This window comes from Bos taurus, chromosome 23 (genome assembly GCF_002263795.3).
Source record: "Bos taurus isolate L1 Dominette 01449 registration number 42190680 breed Hereford chromosome 23, ARS-UCD2.0, whole genome shotgun sequence".
Taxonomy (NCBI): domain Eukaryota; kingdom Metazoa; phylum Chordata; class Mammalia; order Artiodactyla; family Bovidae; genus Bos; species Bos taurus.
Window position 1 is genome coordinate 31,639,394 of NC_037350.1, and position 22,264 is coordinate 31,661,657.

Sequence of the window (22,264 nt, forward strand, 5' to 3'; positions counted from 1 at the left end):
CAAAATCTCAGAACTACACTGCCTGCTCACAGGTCAATATTGCCTCTTGGCACAGACAGAAACCTCCAGGGATTCAGGTAAAAGGCACACTGCCCTTTGAACACCTGGAAGTGGACTTCCCTGAAATGAAACCTCACCGACACTACCATTACCTGCTGGTCATAATATGTATGTTCTCAGGATGGGTAGAAGCTTTCCCTACCTGGACTGAAAGAGCATCAAAAGTAGCCTGTTGCCTGCTTAGGGAGATAGTTCCCAGATTTGGATTTCTTACCAGCATTGGACATCCCTGGTAGCTCAGACAGTAAAGTGTCTGCCTACAATGCGGGAGACCCGGGTTCGATCCCTGGGTCAGGAAGATCCCCTGGAGAAGGAAACAGCAACCCACTCTAATATTCATGCCTGGAAAATCCCATGGACCTAGGAGCCTGGTAGGCTACAATCCATGGGGTCTCAAAGAGTTGGACACGACTGAGCCACTTCACTTTACCAGCATTGGACATCTTTTTGGGTGTTAGTTCTAAAAGGTCTTTTAGATCTTCATAGAACATTCAACTTCAGCTTCTTCAGCGTTACTGGTTGGGTCATAGGCTTGGATTACCATGATATTGAATGGTTTGTCTTGGAAATGAACAGAGATCATTCTGTAGTTTTTGAGATTGCATCCAAGTACTGCATTTCGGACTCTTTTGTTGACCATGATGGCCACTCCATTTCTTCTGAGGGATTCCTGCCCACAGTAGTAGATATAGTGGTCCTCTGAGTTAAATTCACCCTTCCAGTTCATTTTAGTTCACTGATTCCTAGAATGTCGACATTCACTCTTGCCATCTCCTGTTTGACCACTTCCAATTTGCCTTGATTCATGGACCTGACATTCCAGGTTCCTATGCAATATTGCTCTTTACAGCATTGGACCTTGCTTCTATCACCAGTTGCATCCACAACTGGGTATTGTTTTTGCTTTGGCTCCATCCCTTCATTCTTTCTGGAGTTATTTCTCCACTGATCTCCAGTAGCATATTGGGCACCTACCAACCTGGGGAGTTCCCCTTTCAGTATCCTATCATTTTGCCTTTTCATACTGTTCATGGGGTTCTCAAGGCAAGAATATTGAAGTGGTTTGCCATTCCTTTCTCCAGTGGACCACATTCTGTCAGACCTCTCCATCATGACCTGCCCGTCTTGGGTGGCCCCACAGGGCATGGCTTAGTTTCCTTGAGTTAGACAAGGCTGTGGTCCGTGTGATCAGATTGACTAGTTTTCTGTGATTATGGTTTCAGTGTGTCTGCTCTCTGATGCCCTCTCACAACACCTACCATCTTACTTGGGTTTCTCTTACCTTGGACGTGGGGTATCTCTTCACGGCTGACCCAGCAAAGTGCAGCCGCTGCTCCTGACTTTGGACGTGGGGTAGCTCCTCTCGGCTGCTTCTGTGCCGACTTCACCTGGCACTCCCGGCCGCCGCCTTGACCTCAGGCGTGCGGTAGCTCGTCTTGGCCGCCGCCCCTGACCTCGGGCAGATGGTGATTACAGCCATGAAATTAAAAGACGCTTACTCCTTGGAAGGAAAGTTATGACCAACCTAGATAGCATATTGAAAAGCAGAGATATTACTTTGCCAACAAAGATCCGTCTAGTCAAGGCTATGGTTTTTCCAGTGATCATGTATGGATGTGAAAGTTGGACTGTGAAGAAAGCTGAGCACTGAAGACTTAATGCTTTTGAACTGTGGTGTTGGAGAAGACTCTTGAGAGTCCCTTGGACTGCAGGGAGATCCAACCAGTCCATCCTAAAGGACATCAGTATGGGTGCTCATTGGAAGGACTGATGCTGAAGCTGAAACTCCAATACTTTGGCCACCTCATGCAAAGTGTTGACTCATTGGAAAATACCCTGATGCTGGGAGGGATTGGGGGCAGGAGGAAGAGGGGACGACAGAGGATGAGACGGCTGGATGGCATCACGGACTCGATGGACATGAGTCTGAGTGAACTTGGGGAGGACAGGGAGGCCTGGTGTGCTGTGATTCATGGGGTCGCAAAGAGTCGGACATGACTGAGTGACTGAACTGAACTGAACTGACCAGCATTGGATCGGACAATGGCCCGGCTTTCGTAGCTGATTTAGTATAGCAAGTGAGTAAAATTTTAAACATCAAGTGGAAATTACATACAACATATAGGCCCCAGAGTTCTGAGATGGTGCAAGGAACCAACTGGACACTTAAAGAGACACTCTCCAAGTGGATCTTAGAGACTGACTATTTCTGGGTGGATTTGTTTCTCACCATAGCTCTGCTCAGACTCAGGATGACCCCACAGTCCCATGGCTCTTCTCCATACAAAATTGTATATGGGAGGCCCCCTCCCATAATAAAACAGGTGTCAACAAATTTGCCTCAGGTAAGGGGAGATGAGATTCCCCAGCAGATGGAACAACTGGGTAAGGTAATAAATCAGGTAACTAAGTTTGTACAAGAAAGGGTGCCATTCCCCCTTGGGGAACAGATTCACGAATTTGTACCCGGGGATCAGGTGTGGTCAAAGACTCCTTGGCCCCACATTAGAAGGGTCCATAGAACTGTTGTTCTAAGCAGCCCTACTGCAGTTAAAGTTGCAGGTGTCACTCCCTGGATCCTCCACATGAGGGTGAAGAGAGCATACCACGAGACCCAGAGGACGCCGAGCAGACTACACAAAAGGACCCCACTGATCCCTGTGAAACCAAGATCATCATAAAGAAGAAAAAGAGATGAAGCTCTATAATCAACTGCTGCTACAAGGACTTGCTTGTATCATCTTGAGTCTAACCATAGTTTCAGTACAGAGGGACCTGTGCTATAATTAAAGTTGAATGTTGTGTATATATTCCTGATTTATCTGGCTATATATCAGCCACCCTAGATGACATGAAAAGTCAGGTAAAGTTATGTCTGATGATAATCTTCCTTTTTGGACTTCGGTCCTATCTTGGGTGAAGGGTGATTGGTGGAAAACTATATTTACCATTGTTATAGTTGTCTTGATAGTTCTGCTTTGTGGACCCTTTATTTTACAATGTATTATGAACTTTGTAACCCAAAGGTTGATATCGTTCTCCCAAATTAGAGGTCGGAGAGTCAGGGTGCAATATATCCCTATGAATGATGCTCATACTATGAGTTAACAGCATCAAGAGTGGGGAATGAAGGAGGAAACAGACAGAACAGGCTCTATCTTGAAAGCAGGACTCCATCTTGGGCCCGACTGTGGACTTTGAGCTATATGCCCAATATCTATGGAAATGACATACCAACTGGAAGACCAGGCCCCCTGGACGGAAGAGCCCCAGGGCTCGTACCTAGACTCTCTGCTGTCTAAAAGAATACCCTAATTATCTGTGTAACCGAATAGAATCATAAATTCTATTATGCTTATTGGGGTATGACCACAGGCCTATTGATAATTGTCCCCTGTTAATTACCTAGGCTTAAGGCACATGAATCACGGGATAACTTTGATTGTATCTTTCTTTTCCTTTGTTCAGACTAGTTTCAGGGAATTTGGGGAGGTGGGTTTGGCACGTATACTTAGGGTATATAAGGTTTTCAGAAAAACTGGTCAGGGTCCTTGGCTAAGAGGAGACTCTGTCTTGGGCCCACTGGTGTAATAGTGTAATAAACTGCACTCCACTATCTGCATTGTCCTTTCTGAGTGAGTTTGTTTCCCAGAACACGTGGCTACAACAAGGTATGATGTCTTAGATGACCCATTCAAGGAAGTTCAGCTTAATGAAGAGTCCAGCTTAATGAAGCCTACATACCTTGCATCCTGATAGAACACTAAAGGCACATATTGAGGCAATATTTCTGGATCAGACTGTGTGGGTTTGAGCAGATACAACAAGACAGCTTTTGCCAAATTTTCTCAGATGGTTCCGGTAGATCTGGTGGTGACCCTTCTTGCTTTCTTATTTGCAATGAGGCAAAAGGTCCCTGCTTCTTAGTATTCAAACCCAGTTCGGGGGAGTAGTACAATGAGTCCATTCTTATAGATAAGAGAGTCCAAGGGACTTAAAAATCTGCCCTCCAAGTCATCAGGCTGGGAAAACAGACAGTTAACAGGAAGTAGTGTTTCCCCCAAGGTCATAAAACAACTGCAAAGGGGCATATCAACCACTTTCTCAGAGTGCTTCCTGCTTCCTAACTCACTAGGGAATTTCATTTTCAAAATTCATCATCTATCAAAAAGCTTTGCTGCTGGAAATCGTATCAGTAAGAATGAAATAGTCCCCTCTTATCTGGAGGGTCCAAACTACTCTGACACAGAGAAGCAGCCTTGAGTTTCAGCATAGACCCTGGAGAAAGGGTTTCTAGGCATACCATTTTGTCCTCTTAACTCTACAGTTTCCAGAGAAATAGGCACCAGATCTACTTATTATCCAGACCTTTACATAAAGTCTTGAGAGAGAAATACATATGAAATGGAGCAAGAAAGAATTCATTGATTTAACACACTTTTATTGAGAATACTTTTATTGATTTACATACAAAGATATTTATAGTAGCATTATTTGTAATAGGGAAGAAACAAAACTATCTTGATTGCAAATAATGAAAGATTAGTATTTAAGATTTGTGTTAGTCACTCAGTCCTGTCTGACTCTTTGTGACCCCATGGACTGTAGCCTGCCAGGCTCCTCTGTCCGTGGGGATTCTCCAGGCAAGAATACTGGAGTGGGTTGCTATTCTGTTCTCCAAGGGATCTTCCCAACCCAGAAATTGAACCCCAGGTCTCCTGCACTGCAGGCAGATGCTTTACCATCTGAGCCACCAAGACTTGGTATTGAGTAAGAGAAGCATGTCATGGGACAATTATATAACAAAGCCCAATTTTCATTAGAAAAACTCTGTGTGTGTGTGTGTGTGTGTGTTTGCATAAGCATAGAAGAAAAATTAATATGTACTTAACTGTTGATGACGTAAAATAGTCTAAAGGTAGGAAGATAATTAGGGAGTAGTAAACAAATTCACAAACTGGAAAAGTAAATCTTGGATCTGGGGTGAAAAGTGTCATTGAATGGGTCATTGCAATTGCTTTATAAGGAATGATTGGACTCTTAGAGGCACTATGATTGGCATTAGATGTAAGAATGTTGAATGTGCCATCAAGTCCCAGACCAACAGAGTGATCTGGAGAAGTGAGTTTTCTCTGTGAACTTTATTTAGTCTCTCCCCAGGTTGTACATAGGTCAAAATGAAATAAAGTCTTTGTATGAAAAGAGGGTGAAAACAGCCAAGTGCCATCCAGATTCAGCTTCCAGCTGTTCTATTATGCAGACATTAAAGACAAGGAGCTCAAGACCAGAGATCACATTCCATCCAGGTAGTCTTTCCATTGGTATCTTGTCTCTGGTTTCTCTAAAGGTTCCTTTTTCAGTTTCCAGCTAGGATGGCAATACCAGACGTTCTTGACAACATTCTATGGGGTTACATTGTCCTTTTTGGCCTCTGTACCACTCAGCTCTGGAGAATGATAAACTGTCTCCAGTCTTTATCTGCAGAAAAGGTCAGAGGGGCTCAGCCTTCACTGCTGGCTCAGCTGGAGCCTTGGGGGCATTGTCCCCAGAAATGTGACTTCTCAGTCCCAATGATGGGTTCATCCTTGTACATTCAACTGAGAGAAAGGGTGGGGACAGATGGGCTCAGTGGCAAATGGTCAGAGGGGTTGGGTGGTAGAACCAGAGGCAGAAGAAAGGCCGAAGAGGCCCAGAGAAGGAGGCCTGGGGAAAAGTGTAGATGTGGGACCCATCAGCCACACTATAGAAGGAGACATGCCCAGCTTCATAGTCCAAGAAGACCCCCACCCGGCTGGGGGGCTCACTCAGGGGGAGAGCAGTCCGAGGGGAGGTGAGGGCCTGGTACTTATTAGCGTAGAGTTCCACAGCCCAGAATCCATTCTGAGGTGACTCTGAGATCCCCCAAGCCCTATCCACATTTTCCTCACAAACCCCCAGCTCCCAGTAAGTCCTGTCGCCCACTTCCACCTCCCAGTAATGTCTCCCCGAAGAGAAGGACCTGTGGCCCAGCACACAAGGGTCAAAAGAAAACCTCTCAGGTTTTTCAGGAAGATTCTGCCACAAGTTTCTCCGCTTCACACTTCGGTGATCTTCAGACAGAAAGAGTTCAAAGAAGGCAGTATTTGGATCCAGAGTCACATGAGCTGTGGAAAGAGTGAGAGAGAACAGAAGTCCTGTCAACTCCAGTATCCCAGGGCTCTCAGTGACTGGGAAGTGGGGAGAAAAGAAACCATTCCTAACCCATGAAGTTGCCTTCCTTTCTCCACAAAAGAGCTGGAGTGATAAACATCTCCCCAGATGTCTTCAGGATCATACATCAAAGAGCTATTAGGAGAGTTCAGAGACTTACAAGGAGGAGGTAATCCAGAGGTTCCAGGTCCCTGGGAGCAGGGGTGGCTAATCACAATCCCCCCCAATCCTCTCATCCCCCACAGCATTTTGTACAACCCCCTCTCATGTCATTGCACTATTATTGTTTATTTCATATTTCTGTCCTCTACTAGACCAGGACCCCAAAAAGTAAAGACTATATTTGTTCATCTTTGTATTCTTACTGTCTAGCATCGTCAGACTCTGTCTCACAATTGGTGCTCAATAATGTTTGCAGAATAAAGGGCTGGGAAAGGTCCTTGGACAGCCTCTAGCCACACCTTTCTACCAACCTGAAACCCCAGGACATTTCACAGAGAATTATCTGGCCAGAGATTTTTGGCCAACTGTGTAAAACATCTGGAGCAAATGCATACCCATCTTTAATAGACTGTCCCTGAATCTCACAGGTTAGAAGTGTCATACGGGAGAAACTTTTATGGGTTCATCAAACATTGGTTCCTTTTCCTCCGGGGTACATAGTGAGATGACATTTTCCAGTCCCTCTTGGATATCCAGCAGAAGAGTTGGCTGCTTCCAGGCCTCACCAATAAGAAAACCTTTACACAATATTTGCATTCCTTTTTCTGCCATTTGCTGGCTCAATGTAGAGTAGAGTGAGGCCCTAGGTCAAAATCTAGCAAAGCTCCTACATCCCCATTTGATCTGTCCTGAACACTGAAGAGATGGAGTAATATGCTGTTGTTGTGTTTCCCTAATGAGATGCTCTGAGGGGAGAGAAGCTAGGTGGACAGAGTCACCACATCTCCTCTAAGATGCACAGAACACACTAGAGACTGAATGTTATTTGAATGAAACCTTTCTAGTTGTACCCTTAGGTCCATGATGCTGAAGATGTTGAGTGATAGTTGCTCAGTCATGCCTGACTCTTTGCAACTCCAGGGACTGTAGCCTGCCAGACTCCTCTGTCCATGGAATTCTCCAGGCAATATTACTGGAGTGGGGTGCCATGAGTAGTAGAGAAACTCAAGAGAGAAAGTAGATGAGGAGCCCTTTAAGAAGGAAAAGAAAAGAAAAAAAAAATGGTATAAACTTCTGGAAAGGAAAAAGGTGCAGGTGCTGAACTGAAACTTGGTAGTACTTGATCTTGATGTTACTTGGATCTTCCCTGGGTCTCCATTCATTGCCTGCCCAGCCAGGCCACTATTTGGGGCTGGAAGATGGAGAAAGACCACTAAGATCTTCTTTTATGGAGTCCTGGGTCTGAGACCATAAGAATTAGTCACTCACCAGCATAGGACCGAGCTTTTTTCCAATCTGCAATAGAAAAAAGAGACGTGAGTGCTCCCTGGTGAGAGCCGTATATTTCTTGGCCCTTTCTGTGCTCTGGTTGCCTTTCCTTCTCTCCTTGGCACCCTCATCACTCATCTCCAGAATTTGTCTGGGCTCCTTCCTGGGCTCATGTTCCTAAAAGAGAAAATGTCTAGGAGGAAAGAGGCCAGACAAAATGTACTCTTCTGTTTCCCCTTCTTGGTTCCTAAGCACAGGCTCCAACTCCACCAGGAGCTCTTTACTCATCTCTCTGTATTCCCCATACTGGACGGCTTTGTGCTTCAGTAGCTGAAAGGCACCAGCTTATGCAAACATGAGAAGGCTGCCATCACAGGGGACATGGTCCTGGACATAGGACAGAACTCTGAGGGATTCACTCCTTTCTTCACTGTGATCATGCTTTAGTCATTCTCACAGTCAGGCACCTGACCCCATCTCCTGCATCTTTTCCATGACCTCCATACACTGTCCTGCATGGAGTAAGGATGGCTGCTGCTGCTGCTGCTGCCTGGAAATCTGTCTCTTATTTAGCTAGTCTCTGCAGGAAACATGTCTTTTTCATAGTTAATATGCAACCTTTTGCTGTGATTAGGGAGTCCCACACACTTATTTATTTATTTATTTTTGTACCCTCACCTGGGGGAGCTGCCCGTGTGCTCTGGGTGCTGTATCTGCTATTAGCTCACAGCTCTTGCCTTGATCCCAATGTGTTATTAGCCACAACTCATTAGCCATGAAACCCAAAGCCAGCTTAATTAACTATTCAGTTTCCATTTCTACATCTGTAGGATGGAGATCAGACTAACACTTGCTACTTATAGACTAACACCAGCAAAAATACTGAATCACCATGCTGAACACCTGAAACTAACACAATATTGTAAGTATGAGGGAGGTCACAATTAACTTCATTACCTCCACCATAGTTTGAGTGAAGTGAAGTTGCTCAGTCGTGTCTGACTCTTTGTGACCCCATGAACTGTAGCCTACCAGGTTCCACCATCCATGGGATTTTCCAGGCAAGAATACTGGAGTGGGTTGCCATTTCCTTCTCCAGGAGATCTTCCCGACCCAGGGATTGAACCCAGGTCTCCCGCATTACAGGCAGATGCTTTACCATCTGAGCCACCAGGGAAGTCTAATTGTAACTATATTATACTCTAATTAATAAAATTTTTTAATCTAAAAAAGGCATTTTGAATTATGAAAGGTCACACACACAAAAAAAAAAAGAAGAAAGAAAAAGATACAGAGGAGAAGAAAAAATAGCTTATATTTCTAGCCCTGACCTCCTGTATGGACTACACACTTGATTATCCAACTGCCTACTCTGCATCTTCACTTGGATCACTAATACCCTCTTTAACATTCTGACTCGGTGCTACCCCCTTCCCTTGCCCTGACTACCTGGTTTTCTTTTGGCTTCCCCGTTGCAGAAAAATGGCAATTCCATTTTTATAGTTTCTTAGGCCTAAAAACTCTGGAGTCATCCTTGATCCACTCCTTCACTTTTGCACTACACTATCAACAAGGGTATTTTTACTCTGTTTTAAAAATAAATCCAGCACTGAAGCCCCTCTCACCACTTCCAGCACTCTCCCTTGGTAAAAACCATCCTCATCTCTCCCCTTGATGTCTGCAGTAGCTCCCAGCTGGTCCAGTCGTGTCCAGCTCTCTGCAATCCTATGGACCGTAGCCTGACAGGCTTCTCTGTTCATGGGATTCCCCAGGTCAGAATTCTGGTGTGGGTTGCCATTTCCTCCTCCAGGGATCTTCCCGACCCAAGGATTGAACCTGCGTCTCTTATGCCTCCTGTATTAGCTGCTAAGTGGCTTCAGTCATGTCCAACTCTGTGCGACCCCATAGACGGCTGCCCACCAGGCTCCCCCGTCCCTGGGATTCTCCAGGCAAGAACACTGGAGTGGGTTGCTATTTCCTTCTCCAATGCGTGAAAGTGAAAAGTGAAAGTGAAGTCGCTCAGTCGTGTCCAACTCTTAGCGACGCCATGGACTGCAGCCTACTGGGCTCCTCCATCCATGGGATTTTCCAGGCAAGAGTACTGGAGTGGGATGCCATTGCCTTCTCCACCTGTATTGGCAGGTGCGTTCTTTACCTCTAGCGCCACCAAGTCAATCTCATTGTAGCATCTAAAGTAACTTCTCAAAACATAAGTCAGGTTCAGCTCCCCTTCTGCTCAAAACCCACCACTGGCTCCTTTCTAGAAGCAAAGCCAAAGCCAGCATGGATGACTTTCAAGGCTGTGTGATCTGGCCCTCCAAACCCCTCTGATTCTACCTGCTCCGATTCTCCTGATCACTCCCTGCCTTCTAGCAATACCGGCCCCCTTGCTACTCTTCAAACAAACTAGTGTGTTTCTGACTCTGGGCTTTGGCACTGTGGTTCTCTCTACTTAGAATGCTTTTCCCTCGGCTATTCCTGTGGCTTGCTCGTCTACTTCACCATCACTCTATTTTATTATAATTTTTTAAATTGAAGTATAGTTGATGTACAATATTTTGCTACAGGTGTACAATTAACCACCTTATTTTAAACTGCACCTTCCAATGCAATATTCTGTTATCTCCTGAGTGCTTATTATCATGCGCCAAACTGTATATTATACTATTTCATTTTTTTTTCTATCTTCTTCCACTAGAAGGTAGATTCTTTGTGAATGGGATATTTCTGTTGTGTTCATTTCTGTGCCTAGGGCACTTAGAAGAGTAACTTAGTTACTAGTTACTAGTAACATAGTTAACAGTTGTGGATCTTTGTTAAGCTGATGAATAAGTGAATGAAATGAATAGAGAATCCATGAGGGAAGCTGGAGAGTGAGTGATCCAGGACAAGAATGAAGAAATAGCCTCAGAAAGGGAAAAAGATGCCTGCTCTGTTGAAGTCGGAGTCTACAGATCAGAAAGGGCAGGTGCAGGTGGCAGGGCAGGAAGTTTGCCCCTCTCCCTTCTCTTTTTTCTCTGAGGTGGGGGGTTGCATCACCTTTAGAGGTGTGGGAAAAGGATGTGGTGATGAAGGATCAAAGCTAATGCTCACTGAACTTAGCTACGTGCTACAACTCTACTAGGTGTCCCCACCTTTATCTCATTTCCTAACATCTGCTCAAAGTAGTAGTTGCAATTAAATCAATTGCTAGGTGGGAAAAGTAGAACTTCAAAGAGGTTAAGGAGCCTATCCCAGTTTGTCTGACTGAGTAGAACATACAGGGTCAACAGATGTGATGAACAGACAAAGGAAATGGGCACAGAAGTGGGAAAATGAATGATACATGTGGGGCACTGCTGGTGGTGTGGTCAGTCCAGTGTGGGGTGGCATGTGTCAGGGAGTGTCCAGGGATGGAACAGAAATCAGACTGGACCATTAAGGCTGACTGCATAGTGGGGATAAAAATTGCAGATTGGACTTTACCTTTTAATGTAGTGTTTCTTCAATTGAGTTATGTAAAAACCTTGATTAGACACAAATTAATTTCCTCTGAAATTAAATCTTCAAAGTCCTGAGGGAGCCAATTAAAAAATGTAGCAATGAAAGTTAAAATCTGTCTTTAGACAGTTCCTTTGTCACTAATGCAATTATGAACACAGCAGTTAGCTTGGAAACTAGAACCATTCACATAATAATTGATTAACAACAACAAAAAAAAGGATATTAAGCAGGTGATGTAGAATCTGCTTAGGTTGTGTTAGTTTTGACAAAAATTGACATTAAGACAATTTTTCTTAGAAATTTGAAAATCCTTTTAGAATTTACAAATATCCACCCCAGTAAGACGGCAGAAGGCAATGGGAAACCACAGATGGTTTGGGGTGTAAGAGGAATGTAATCAGATTTCTATCTTAGCAAGCTTACTTTGAAACTCTAAACTATGGAAAACTTTTCACAGGCAAGGTCTTGTTTATGCTGGTTGTTTTTTTAGATTTTTTTTTTTTTGTCTGTTTCCTAACATTTATTTAGGAACTAAGTCTTAAAAGGAAAAGGGCAGCAGTAGCTCTTGAGGGAACAGAAGCAGCTTGCTGTTGAGAGAAGGGTCTTGATAATCTACTCCCAGGGATCTTTGACAAAAGAAGAAAGAAAGATTGGGGGAGGTATTCTATGCCTGAGTCGGGGTCCTGGGCTAGGCAGTAAATGGACTTGCCCTGAGGGAAGGAGAGAAAGGAGCCCCCTTGGGTGGGTGGTGGTAGCATTGGATGGTGAGGGGAGGGGAGGAGGAAGGGCAGGTTGACAGCAAAGGGAATGGAGTTCAGTGTTGGCAATAGGTTTGAAAAATCTTTGGGGCATCCATGACATATCAACAGAGCTACTGGGGTTATTGGCTTAAGTCCAGATGGTGCAAGAATGAGCAAGGCTTCAGAGGAAAGAATCAGGAGAAAGGAACTTATTAAATGAAGCAGATAAAGTGTTAGATGAAAAACAAAAATTTCAATTTACTCACCATCCACTTTCTGGGCTTTTCTCCAGCCTAAAGTAGAACAAAGAAACTTCATGAGATCAATGACACAAGAGAGGGTCTCAAATTGTACATGCAGGAGGAGGAAGTACGGAACTTACGGAGCTCTCTTTGGAGTTGCTCTGCAAAAAAGACAAGAAATGAATCAGTACGGTTCATAGGAGAAGGGCCAGGTTTACATGGAAAGGGTCTGTGGGAGACCCTTTCCTGCGTCATGTGTGCAGTGAGTCCAGTGAGCTGTCCCCAAACTAGAAAAACCAGGGCACAGTCAGGGTCCCAGGATCGGGGAAGTAAAGAGGTGGGGGTGCTGGTATTGAGGGAGGAAAGACTGAATGTAAAAACCTTAACTTCAAATCCCCTTCGCCCTCTTAGTCCTGGTCCTCCCCTTTCCCCTCTGTCCAATCCCTTTTCCGTAGTCTTCTTTGGACCTCACTGCCTCAGTCTTCTGATTCCTTTACCTTTGGTCCAGCATTCTCGATCTTTCTCTCGGCGAAGTTTCCAGATGAAACCAAGAGCAGTCAGCAGGAAAAGTCCCAGAAGAAGCAGGAGTGAGGTCTGAGCTGTTGCCCAAGGAAAGTCCTTCAGGAAGGCAGTGCCTGAACTGGAAGTGCTGGACATTATTCCTGCAGCAAAAAGAAGGAAAGGACCAAGGCCTGGGGGTGCTGGGGAACACAGGATGCTGGAGGACTCCCCGAGATGCCTGGGTCAGCCCAGTAGCAGAGGGGCCTGGCTGGGAGAATGAGTGACTCCAGCTCTGCCCCATTCTCTCCCACAGGATGACTGGGAAACCAAGATACTTTGAGAGACAGCATGGAATGACAACAAGTAAGTATAAAGGCTCTGTGTGTGTGTGTGTGGGTTAGTTGCTCAGTCATGTCTGTGTCTTTGCAATTCCACAGACTATAGCTCGCCAGGCTCCTCTAACCATGGAATTCTCCAGGCAAGAATACTGGAGTGGGTAGTGTTTCCCTTCTCCAGGGGATCTTCCCAACCCAGGGATCAAACCCAGGTCTCCTGCACTTCAGGCAGATTCTTTAAGTGTTAAATCAAGGAGGTCCAAATCACTCCTGAAATATGGAACTAAAACTGGGATCTGGAGGTAGGGGTGGAAATTGCCCCCATTTCCTCAAATCGTGAGAATTTGCCTTCCAGTGAAAATCACCCTGAACGTGGGAGGAATGTGGGAGCCCCTGACTTTACTTGCAGTTGTTAAGAGAAGTGTACTTTTGGTAGGGAAGTGGATGATGCTGGGAATTAGAAGCCCTGAGTAGGGGCTCTTTACCCCATCTCAGTGTCTGTGCTGAGAGTTTTGCACTTTCCTTCTCTTTAATAAATCCTATTTGCTTGTTAAAAAAAAAAAAAAAAAGAAGAAGCCCTGAGTACTAGTCCCACCTCCACTGCAGACTCGTAATTTCAGCCAAGCCATCCTGTGTCCCTCTGTCTCCACTATAATGGGGAGAGTTCAATAATATTACCTGTGCTATCAGTACCACCAGATCAACAAGCAAGCTGCCAGAAGAGAAGTTGGATATCTATATGAACTTTTATGCACGTGTTTCTTTTAAATATCCCTTAGCACCAGGCCATGCTATTCATTTAGTTGTTGTCTAGTTGCTAAGTCATGTCTGACTCTTTTGAGACCCCATGGGCTGTAGCCCACCAGGCTCCTCTGTCCATGGGATTGCCTAGGCAAAAATACTGGACTGGGCTGCCATTTCCTTCTCCAGGGGATCTTCCCCATCCATGGATGGAACCTGCATCTCCTGCATTGGCAGGTAGGTTCTTTACCACTGAGCTACCAGGAAGCCCAATAAATACACTGAGTCCAAAAAAAAAAAAGAGTGTGTAAACCTTTCATTTCTCTATCAGCAAAAGGATTCCATGTAACTAGAGAGCCTTTCCAAAGAGGTTTTGCAAATTCAGCGACACGTTTTATGTGCAGGAAAAGTTAAATTAATAAAATAAAAACTACCTATACAAGTCAGAACAGAGTCATAACTGACATAAATATAACAGCCTAAAGCCAATGCCATAAGCAAATTTCCTCCCAGTATCTGATGAATGTCATTGTTGTGAGGATTAAATAAACAATGAACAATCAGTTGTCGTTAACCTTCCTAATACAGTAGAATTTTTATTGACAAAATAGGTTCTGGCAATTTTTCCTGAGACTAAAGCATCATGGCTTTTTGTTTGATTACTCATTACTTCTCACAGAGACCTACTTCCTTATTTGTATATATTTGTCCTTTCTCCAGAAAATTTAAACCTAGATTGTGGACTGTTTTGTATCATTTCCTAGCTATTTTGTACTGGTAATGGCTTTACAATGAATACTCTGTATGTCTTAATAAAGGATAATTTTTTAAAAGGTAAATATACAAAAAGACTGTGCAAATAATTTATTTAACTTATTATTTAATAAGAAAACCAGTAAAAATGTTAAAAGTGGTTTAAATGAGGATTTGATTTGCAAAATCTTATATTCTCTATCAGAGAGAAGTCATTTGCATCACTAAGGACAGGAACAATTTGTATTACTCTCAGTGTTCTATAAATTAACATCTGTCTCTACAAAGTTGTAAATGATCTAGAAAAATAAGCAATGGCTTAGTCCTATGGAATCAGGGATCCCTAACGTGAGAACTACCAGACAGGATTAGTATTCCTTAGAAGAGACACCCAGTCATCCTTTTTAACCACTGAAAGTCTTTCACAAATTTTCCTGGCCATTCTTTCTTCCCCCTAGTGTTGAGCACAAAGCAGTCAGGGATGATTTACACAGAGGCAGCAAATATTTGTTAAACAAATAATTTCCTAAGAAATACTGCAAAGTGTGCTTTTAAAAAAACCAACAGCAAAAAAAAAAAAAAAAAGACCAAGAGGACTTCCAGAAATGATTCAGACCATTTGCAAAGAGGCTAAAAGAAAGGCAGAGAACTACACACGTGTACCTCCCTCTGTCCCTGTAAAAGCCATCCTCACCTGCATCCTTCTGCCCAGCAGTGGTGGCTTCATGGAAGTCCCAGCCCTGGGCAAATGGTGAGTACTCAGGGACTCTGACTTGGCATCTCCCAGTGGGAGAGCTACAGGCCTGCCCTTTGCGGTGCAGATGGGTCCCATCCTTGTCCAAGCTCATGACCCGAGAGGACTGCTCCTGCTGCTGCTGGATGTCCATGGGCTCCTGTCTCACTTGCAGGGAGAGGGAACCAGGAAGTTCACTGTCCTTCATGCCTCGGCTGCAAAGTCTGTCACCTCAAGGGTTGCTCCCTGCCAAATGAGCTGCTTCCCAACCAGTAAGAGCGAGAAGAGGAGAAGACAGGTAGGAATGAAGGATACTGGGCCAACCTTGAGATGGGTCACACCTCTCCCTCAGGAGTCTGGGAGAACAGATACATCTGAGTCCCTGCTTTATTTTTGTCCATAACTCTTAAAATGTTTTCATCTCTCTATATTGGTAGGATCACTAGGTAAAATACCTTGTATTACAATTTGCTAAATCAGGGAACTTTAAACACAGGAGACTCTCAGCAACCATTTTGCAGAATGAATGAATAGTTTTCTGCCTGGAGGTTTAATGGGAGAAACAGAGAATCCAAGCAAGGCAGCAGGCAGAGGGGAGCTGGCCTGGGAGGCAAGGAAGCTGGCTTGAGTTTCTAAGCAGAGAGCACTGTTTGCTGTGGGCCAGACCTGTGCTGAGCATGGAGGCAGGAACAGAGGAGTAGAGAGAGGAGTTGGAGGGCCTGGGCCTTCCAGAAGCCTGCAGCTCACACCTGCTGGCTGTCTCCCCACTGTCAATTCTCATGCACTCACATTTCTCGGCTCCTCACGGTGACTCAGTCTTTGAATCACTTTTGTGATTCAGAAACTAGGCTGGACCCAGGGTCCAGTCAGGATTGTCCACTGCCTGGTCTCTCAGGCGGGAGCACAGGCAGAGGCTGGGAAATACTCACGGGCTGGATCTGCCCTTGGCAGGGCACCCCAAGAACTCCAGGTAGATGTGTCTGATCACAGTGCCCCTGCCCCGATGGTGACACTGTCTATTATGGGGATGAACTCTGGACTGTGAAACCCTTTCCTCTACATTTATGATGTAAGATATCGATGTTTTCAGGGAGAGAAGCGAAGTCTAGAGATCAGCCTGCACAGACCTGAGTTGGTCAGTTTCTCCACAGCACTGCCTACTGGGAACGCATATCACTTGCCATGAGGCCTTTGAGCTCAGCTGGCTTGTTGGCCATATTTCATGGGTTACTGGAGATAGGGCAGTGACATGGCTGGGGGACCTAGGAATGAAGAACAAGCTGGAGGCAAATAATTTTATGTTAAAACAGAACCAGAAAGAAAGCTCAATGCAGGATGTATCTGATAAACATTTTTCACTTCTTTAGTCCTATAGGGCGGAGAAGCCAATGGCACCCCACTCCAGTACTCTTGCCTGGAAAATCCCATGGACGGAGGAGCCTGGTGGGCTGTAGTCCATGGGGTCGCTAAGAGTCGGACACGACTGAGCGACTTCACTTTCACTTTTCACTTTCATGCATTGGAGAAGGAAATGGCAACCCACTCCAGTGTTCTTGCCTGGAGAACCCAAGGATGGGGTAGCCTGGTGGGCTGCTGTCTATGGGGTCACAAAGAGTCGGACACGACTGAATCGACTTAGCAGCAGCAGTCCTATAGGGATTTGCAGGATGATGAGAGGACAACAGGGACAGGAGCTAGTGCTAGGAAGAAAGGTCAGGTAGAGGGGTGGAGTCAGAGAATGTACGATTTTCTTATTAATATCAGGAGACAACGTTCACGGCGGGCAGGCAAAGTGGGTAAAAGTATAAAAATGATGCTCTAGAGCAGTTAGAACCTGGGAAAGACACAGATCAAATGAGTCACCAAGTATTAATACCCTCAGCAAACTTCAGTGGGATAAATGCTCTGCAAAAGTCCTTTCCAAATCTGAGCCTCTCTCTGGCTGGCAGATTTTAAGGCCCACAAACCAGATGATACCCAGATGTGGGTAGTAAATGTGTTCTTGACCTAGGGGCACAGCATTTTGGCTAAAAGGGCAAGTATTTCTAGGGTTATGCCATCTGGATTCATGTTTGAATCCACTTGTTTTGCTGGCTGTGTGAACCTGGGCATGTTATTTACTTCTCTAAGCTTCCTCTACAAAACACGTTGAACTGTAGTGATGGCTTCGTAGGAAGGCTGTGAAGATGGAACCTGGGTGTGTGTGTGAAGCCTTGGTGCAGTGCCTGGCACAGAACGCTCGGTAAATATTAGCTATGGCTCTATTAGCTCTCACCCCAATCAACTCAACACTGTGGTTGTTGATTAACATTGAGCTATCCCTCTGGATGGCAAATCCTTGAAGAGTTGTCTGGGCGGTTAATCTTTATTTGAACTTCTCTCACTCTCCCCCAACCCCAATCTCCTCCTTACTTTTTCCTAGTCCGCTGACCCCTGAAGGCAGATTCAGCAGTCTTTGCAGTCTGGTTTCTGGAGGGGACCTGCCCAAAGGGGACGACAGCAAAATCCAAAGGGGATAACTGAGACTCCAGGGTCTCAGTCCCAACTGGTCAGCAGGTGACAGTGGCGGCCTCCCTGCTCTAGAGTCAGAGCTCTGTTGGGACACTACTGTGGCTACAGACCTCACCTGCTTGGAAAATACTCTCCCTTTGCTCTTTCAGACCCACCAGTGATGTTCCTGCACTGGCCTCAGAGTATGTCACTGTTCCTTGCTGGTGTCCCTTCCCTGACCTTTGCAAATGGCCCCTCCAGTAAGCTCTCTTCAATTGCCTTTCTGGACTGTGCCAGGACTGTGACTGGTCTGGGCCTTTGTTGTTGTTCAGTCACTAAGACGTGTCTGACTCTTTGTGATCCCATGGACTGCAGCACACCAGGCTCGTTTGTTTGTGTCTTCAGATGTCACCTCACCCATGAAAGTCTTTGATCATTATAGCGTCTCCCTCCTAAATCTCCTTCCTATGAACCTTCAAAACATTTTATAAGTCAGGAGAGAGGTCCTCGCACTCCATTACCCTTATCAATGCAACTGTTTTAGAGCCTAGGCTTTCTCAGAATTCATAATATGACAGATCTCATCTAGTTCCTCTCCCTTTCTCCTTATCCTTTTGCAGCAGACATCCTGGCTAAGATGCTTTAATGGATGTATCCAAAGTCATAACATAATTGGTTTTCAGATTTTTAGCCTAGTGATCTTTCCCTGGCCCCATGCTACTCCTATTTTATTCTGGGAATCCAATCTGGAGGACTTCAGAGGGGAAGAGACCCTGGGTCCCAGGTATTTGGAGACAGGAATTGGCAGTGTTGTTTTTGCATCTGGCTAAAAGATATCCCACTGAAGCGATCAATACATAAATAGAAAATGAAAGCAGCCCCTGGTGGTACAAAGGCAGGTGATCCCCAGGCACAGGAAAGAAATGTACTGGAATCGACTGGAGAGGCAGGGCCTGGAGAGGAAAGGAAGTGGTGGAGAAGGTGTAGGGCAGGGTTGCTGGCTCACTTCTGATGTGACTTCTTGCTGTGGGCAGCACCCTTTAGTCTCATCCCATCATTAGTCTCATCCCATCATTAGTCTCCTTTCAAAATGCTTCCATCTCAAGTCTCTCTCTTCTCCATCCTTTCCTCCCATCTCTGCTTTGTTGTTCAGTTGCTAAGTCATGTCCGACTCTTTGTGACCCCATGGACAGCAGCATGTCAGACTCCTTTGTCCTTGCACCAGACCTCAATTTTCTGAAAAAACTGAGGCTGAGAGAAGTTGGATAATGGAGCAAAGTCACTCAGCCAGACAGTAGCAATGCCAGAGTGAACCCTGCTCTGTCAACCTCAAAGACTGACTTATGAACTGGTTCAGCTGTGCAGCAGGCCTGCCCTGTTGCAGAGGCTGCACGTGCTGACCCTGACCCCGACCTCAGCTCAGACCGACTGATTAGGGGGCCAGTTGACTTTTGTGCAGGCTGGTGAGTCAGGCAATGAGAGCAGGAAAGGAAGCTCCACCCAGCTGAGAAGTGTCACACAAATGCATAGTTCCTTGGCTCAAGCCCAGTGGATCTTTTTCTTGCCCAGACAGAGTTTATTAAAGAATAACATGAAAGGAAATTTTTTTGTACTCCAAGAGAAGTGAAAGGCAAAGGAGAAAAGGAAAGATATACTCATTTGAATGCAGAGTTTCAAAGAATAGCAAGGAGAGATAAGAAAGCCTTCCTCAGTGATCAATGCAAAGAAATAGAGGCAAACAACAGAATGAGAAAGACTAGAAATCTCTTCAAGAAAACTAGAGATACCAAGGGAACATTTCATGCAAAGATGGGCTCAATAAAGGACAGAAATGGTATGGACATAACAGAAGCACAAGATATTAAGAAGAGGTGGCAAGAATACACAGAAGAACTGTACAAAAAAGATCTTCATGACCCAGATAATCACGATGGTGTGATCACTCACCTGAGATAGATATCTTGAAGTGTGAAGTTAAGTGGGCCTCAGGAAGCATCACTATGAACAAAGCTAGTGGAGGTGATGGAATTCCAGTTGAGCTATTTCAAATCCTGAAAGATGATGCTGTGAAAGTGCTGCACTCAATATGCCAGCAAATTTGGAAAACTCAACAGTGGCCACAGGACTGGAAAAGGTCAGTTTTTATTCCAATTCCAAAGAAAGGCAATGCCAAAGAATATTCAAACTACTGCACAATTGCACTCACCTCACACAAAGTAATGCTTAAAATTCCCCAAGCCAGGCTTCAACAGTATGTGAACCGTGAACTTCCAGATGTTCAAGCTGGATTTAGAAAAGGCAGAGGAACAGAGATCAAATTGCCAACATCCACTGGATCATTGAAAAAGTGAGAGAGTTCCAGAAAAACATCTATTTCTGCTTTATTGATTATGCCAAAGCCTTTGACTGTGTGGATCACAACAAACTCTGGAAAATTCTGAAAGAGATGGGAATACCAGACCACCTGACCTGCCTCCTGAGAAATCTGTTTGCAGGTCAAGAAGCAGTAGTTAGAATTGAACATTGAACAATAGACTGATTCCAAATCAGGAAAGAAGTACATTAAGGCTGTATACTGTTACCCTGCTTATTTAACTTATATGCAGAGTAAATCATAAGAAATGCTGGACTGGATGAAGCACAAGATGGGATCAAGATTCCTGGGAGAAACATCAATAACCTCAGATATGCAGATGACACCACACTTATGGTAGAAAGCAAAAAAGAACTTAAGAGTCTCTTAATGAAAGTGAAAGAGCAGAGTGAACAAGTTGGCTTAAAACTCAACATTCAGAAAACAAAGATCATGGCATCTGGTCCCATCACTTCATGGCAAATAGATAGGAAAACAATGAAAACAGTGAAAGACTTTTATTTTGGGGGGCTCCAAAATCACTGCAGATGGTGACTGCAGCCATGAAATTAAAAGACGCTTGCTCCTTCGAAGAAAAGATATGACCAACCTAGACAGCATATTAAAACGCAGAGTAAGTACTTTGCTAACAAAGGTCCATCTAGTCAAAGCTATGGTTTTTCCAGTAGTCATGTATGGATGTGAGAGTTGGACTATAAAGACAGCTGAGCGGTGAAGAACTGATGCTTTTGAACTGTGGTGTTGGAGAAGACTCTTGAGAGTCTGTTGAACAGCAAGGAGATCCGATCAGTCAATCCTAAAGGAAGTCAGTCCTGAATACTCATTGGAAGGGCTGATGCTGAAACCGAAACTCCAATCCTTGGGCCACCTGATGCGAAGAACGGATTCATTTGAAAAGACCCTGATGCTGGGAAAGATTGAAGGTAGGAGGAGAAGGGTACGACAGAGGATGAGATGGTTGGATGGCATCACTGACTCAATGGACATGAGTTTGAGTAAGCTCTGGGAGTTGGTGATGAACAGGGAAGCCTGGCGTGTGGCAGTCCACAGGGTCTGACAGAGTTGGACATGACTGAGCAACTGAACTGCACTGAACTGAATTGAACATGAAAGGAATAATATAGTTTTCAAGTTCCTTCTCTCCTGGTTTGATCTACACATACCTCCCCCACACAGGGCTTTCCCACTGGCTCAGCCGTAAAGAATCAGCCTTCCAAAGAAGGAGACTCCTATTGAGGGTTGGATTCCTGGGTCAGGAATTTTCCTCTGAGGAGGAAATCCCATGGACAGAGGAACCTGGTGGGCTACATACAGTCCATAGGCTTCTAAAACAACGACAATAACAACCTCCCACACGGGTTCTTACTCCTCTCCCCTTTCTCCTCTGCTGCCCCTGTTTCTAGCACCTTTGAAATATTTCTTCTCTGGAGTTTGTCAGACTTGGGTCACAGGAGCAAAAGAGTCTGGCCGAGATGCTAGATCCGGAGAAGTTGGGCAGGGAGATGCCTAGTATCCCCTCTTCCCCACCAGCAGAGCAAGGTTCAGCTGTATATCCAGCAAACACGGCTGGTGAGACAGGAGAATGGAAAAGCTAGGGTGGTGAGGAGGTCTAAAAATAGGGAGGGTGTGGAAGTAGCAGAGACCGGACTGGAGAACTGTCCCACACGGACCCCCAGGGGCCTGGGGAGGATAAAGCCCAGCAACAGGAGCCTTCTTAATCCCTGGAAAACCTTAGATCAGGTTTTTATATCCTTCCTTCTCAAAGTTTAGGTTGAGAAGCAGGTAATTTCACTCAATAAGCATACCTCGTTCGCAGCCCAGGTATTGTATTAGGAGCCAAGAGTGCCATAAATTAAACAGAGGTCCTGCTGGCTGGGAATCCACAGCCAAGTCATTCAGACAGCAAATAATTACTATTTCTCATGTGTCTGCAGTCATCCTCAGTGGCTTACACATGTATGAACTTGTGAGTCCTTATAAGAGCCCTGGGAGGCAGGTGCTATTACCCCTCATCACCACCATCCTCATCATATTCACTTTACAGATGCAGGAAGTGAGGCAGAAAGAGATTCAATGACGTGTCACAATTAGAGAAGCGTGACTCTAGACTTTGAAATTAGGCTGTTTGGCCCCAGGTCTGCTGGGGGCCAAACAGCACAGACCAAGGAGAGTAAGGTGTTGGTGCTCCGATG

The 22,264-nt window shown here is 45.0% G+C and overlaps 1 protein-coding gene across 1 annotated transcript; it reads right to left on the reverse strand.

Moving 5' to 3' along the window:
• Positions 1-4,480: 4,480 nt before the first annotated feature.
• Positions 4,481-16,231, reverse strand: LOC786706 (butyrophilin subfamily 1 member A1-like). Its single transcript, XM_059880729.1, has 6 exons — positions 15,170-16,231; positions 12,643-12,807; positions 12,286-12,306; positions 12,170-12,196; positions 7,681-7,707; positions 4,481-6,203 (listed from the first exon to the last, which is right to left on the reverse strand). The coding sequence occupies exons 1-6, from the start codon at positions 15,414-15,416 to the stop codon at positions 5,686-5,688; spliced, it is 1,005 nt and encodes a 334-aa protein (XP_059736712.1). The 5' UTR covers positions 15,417-16,231; the 3' UTR covers positions 4,481-5,685.
• Positions 16,232-22,264: the final 6,033 nt, after the last annotated feature.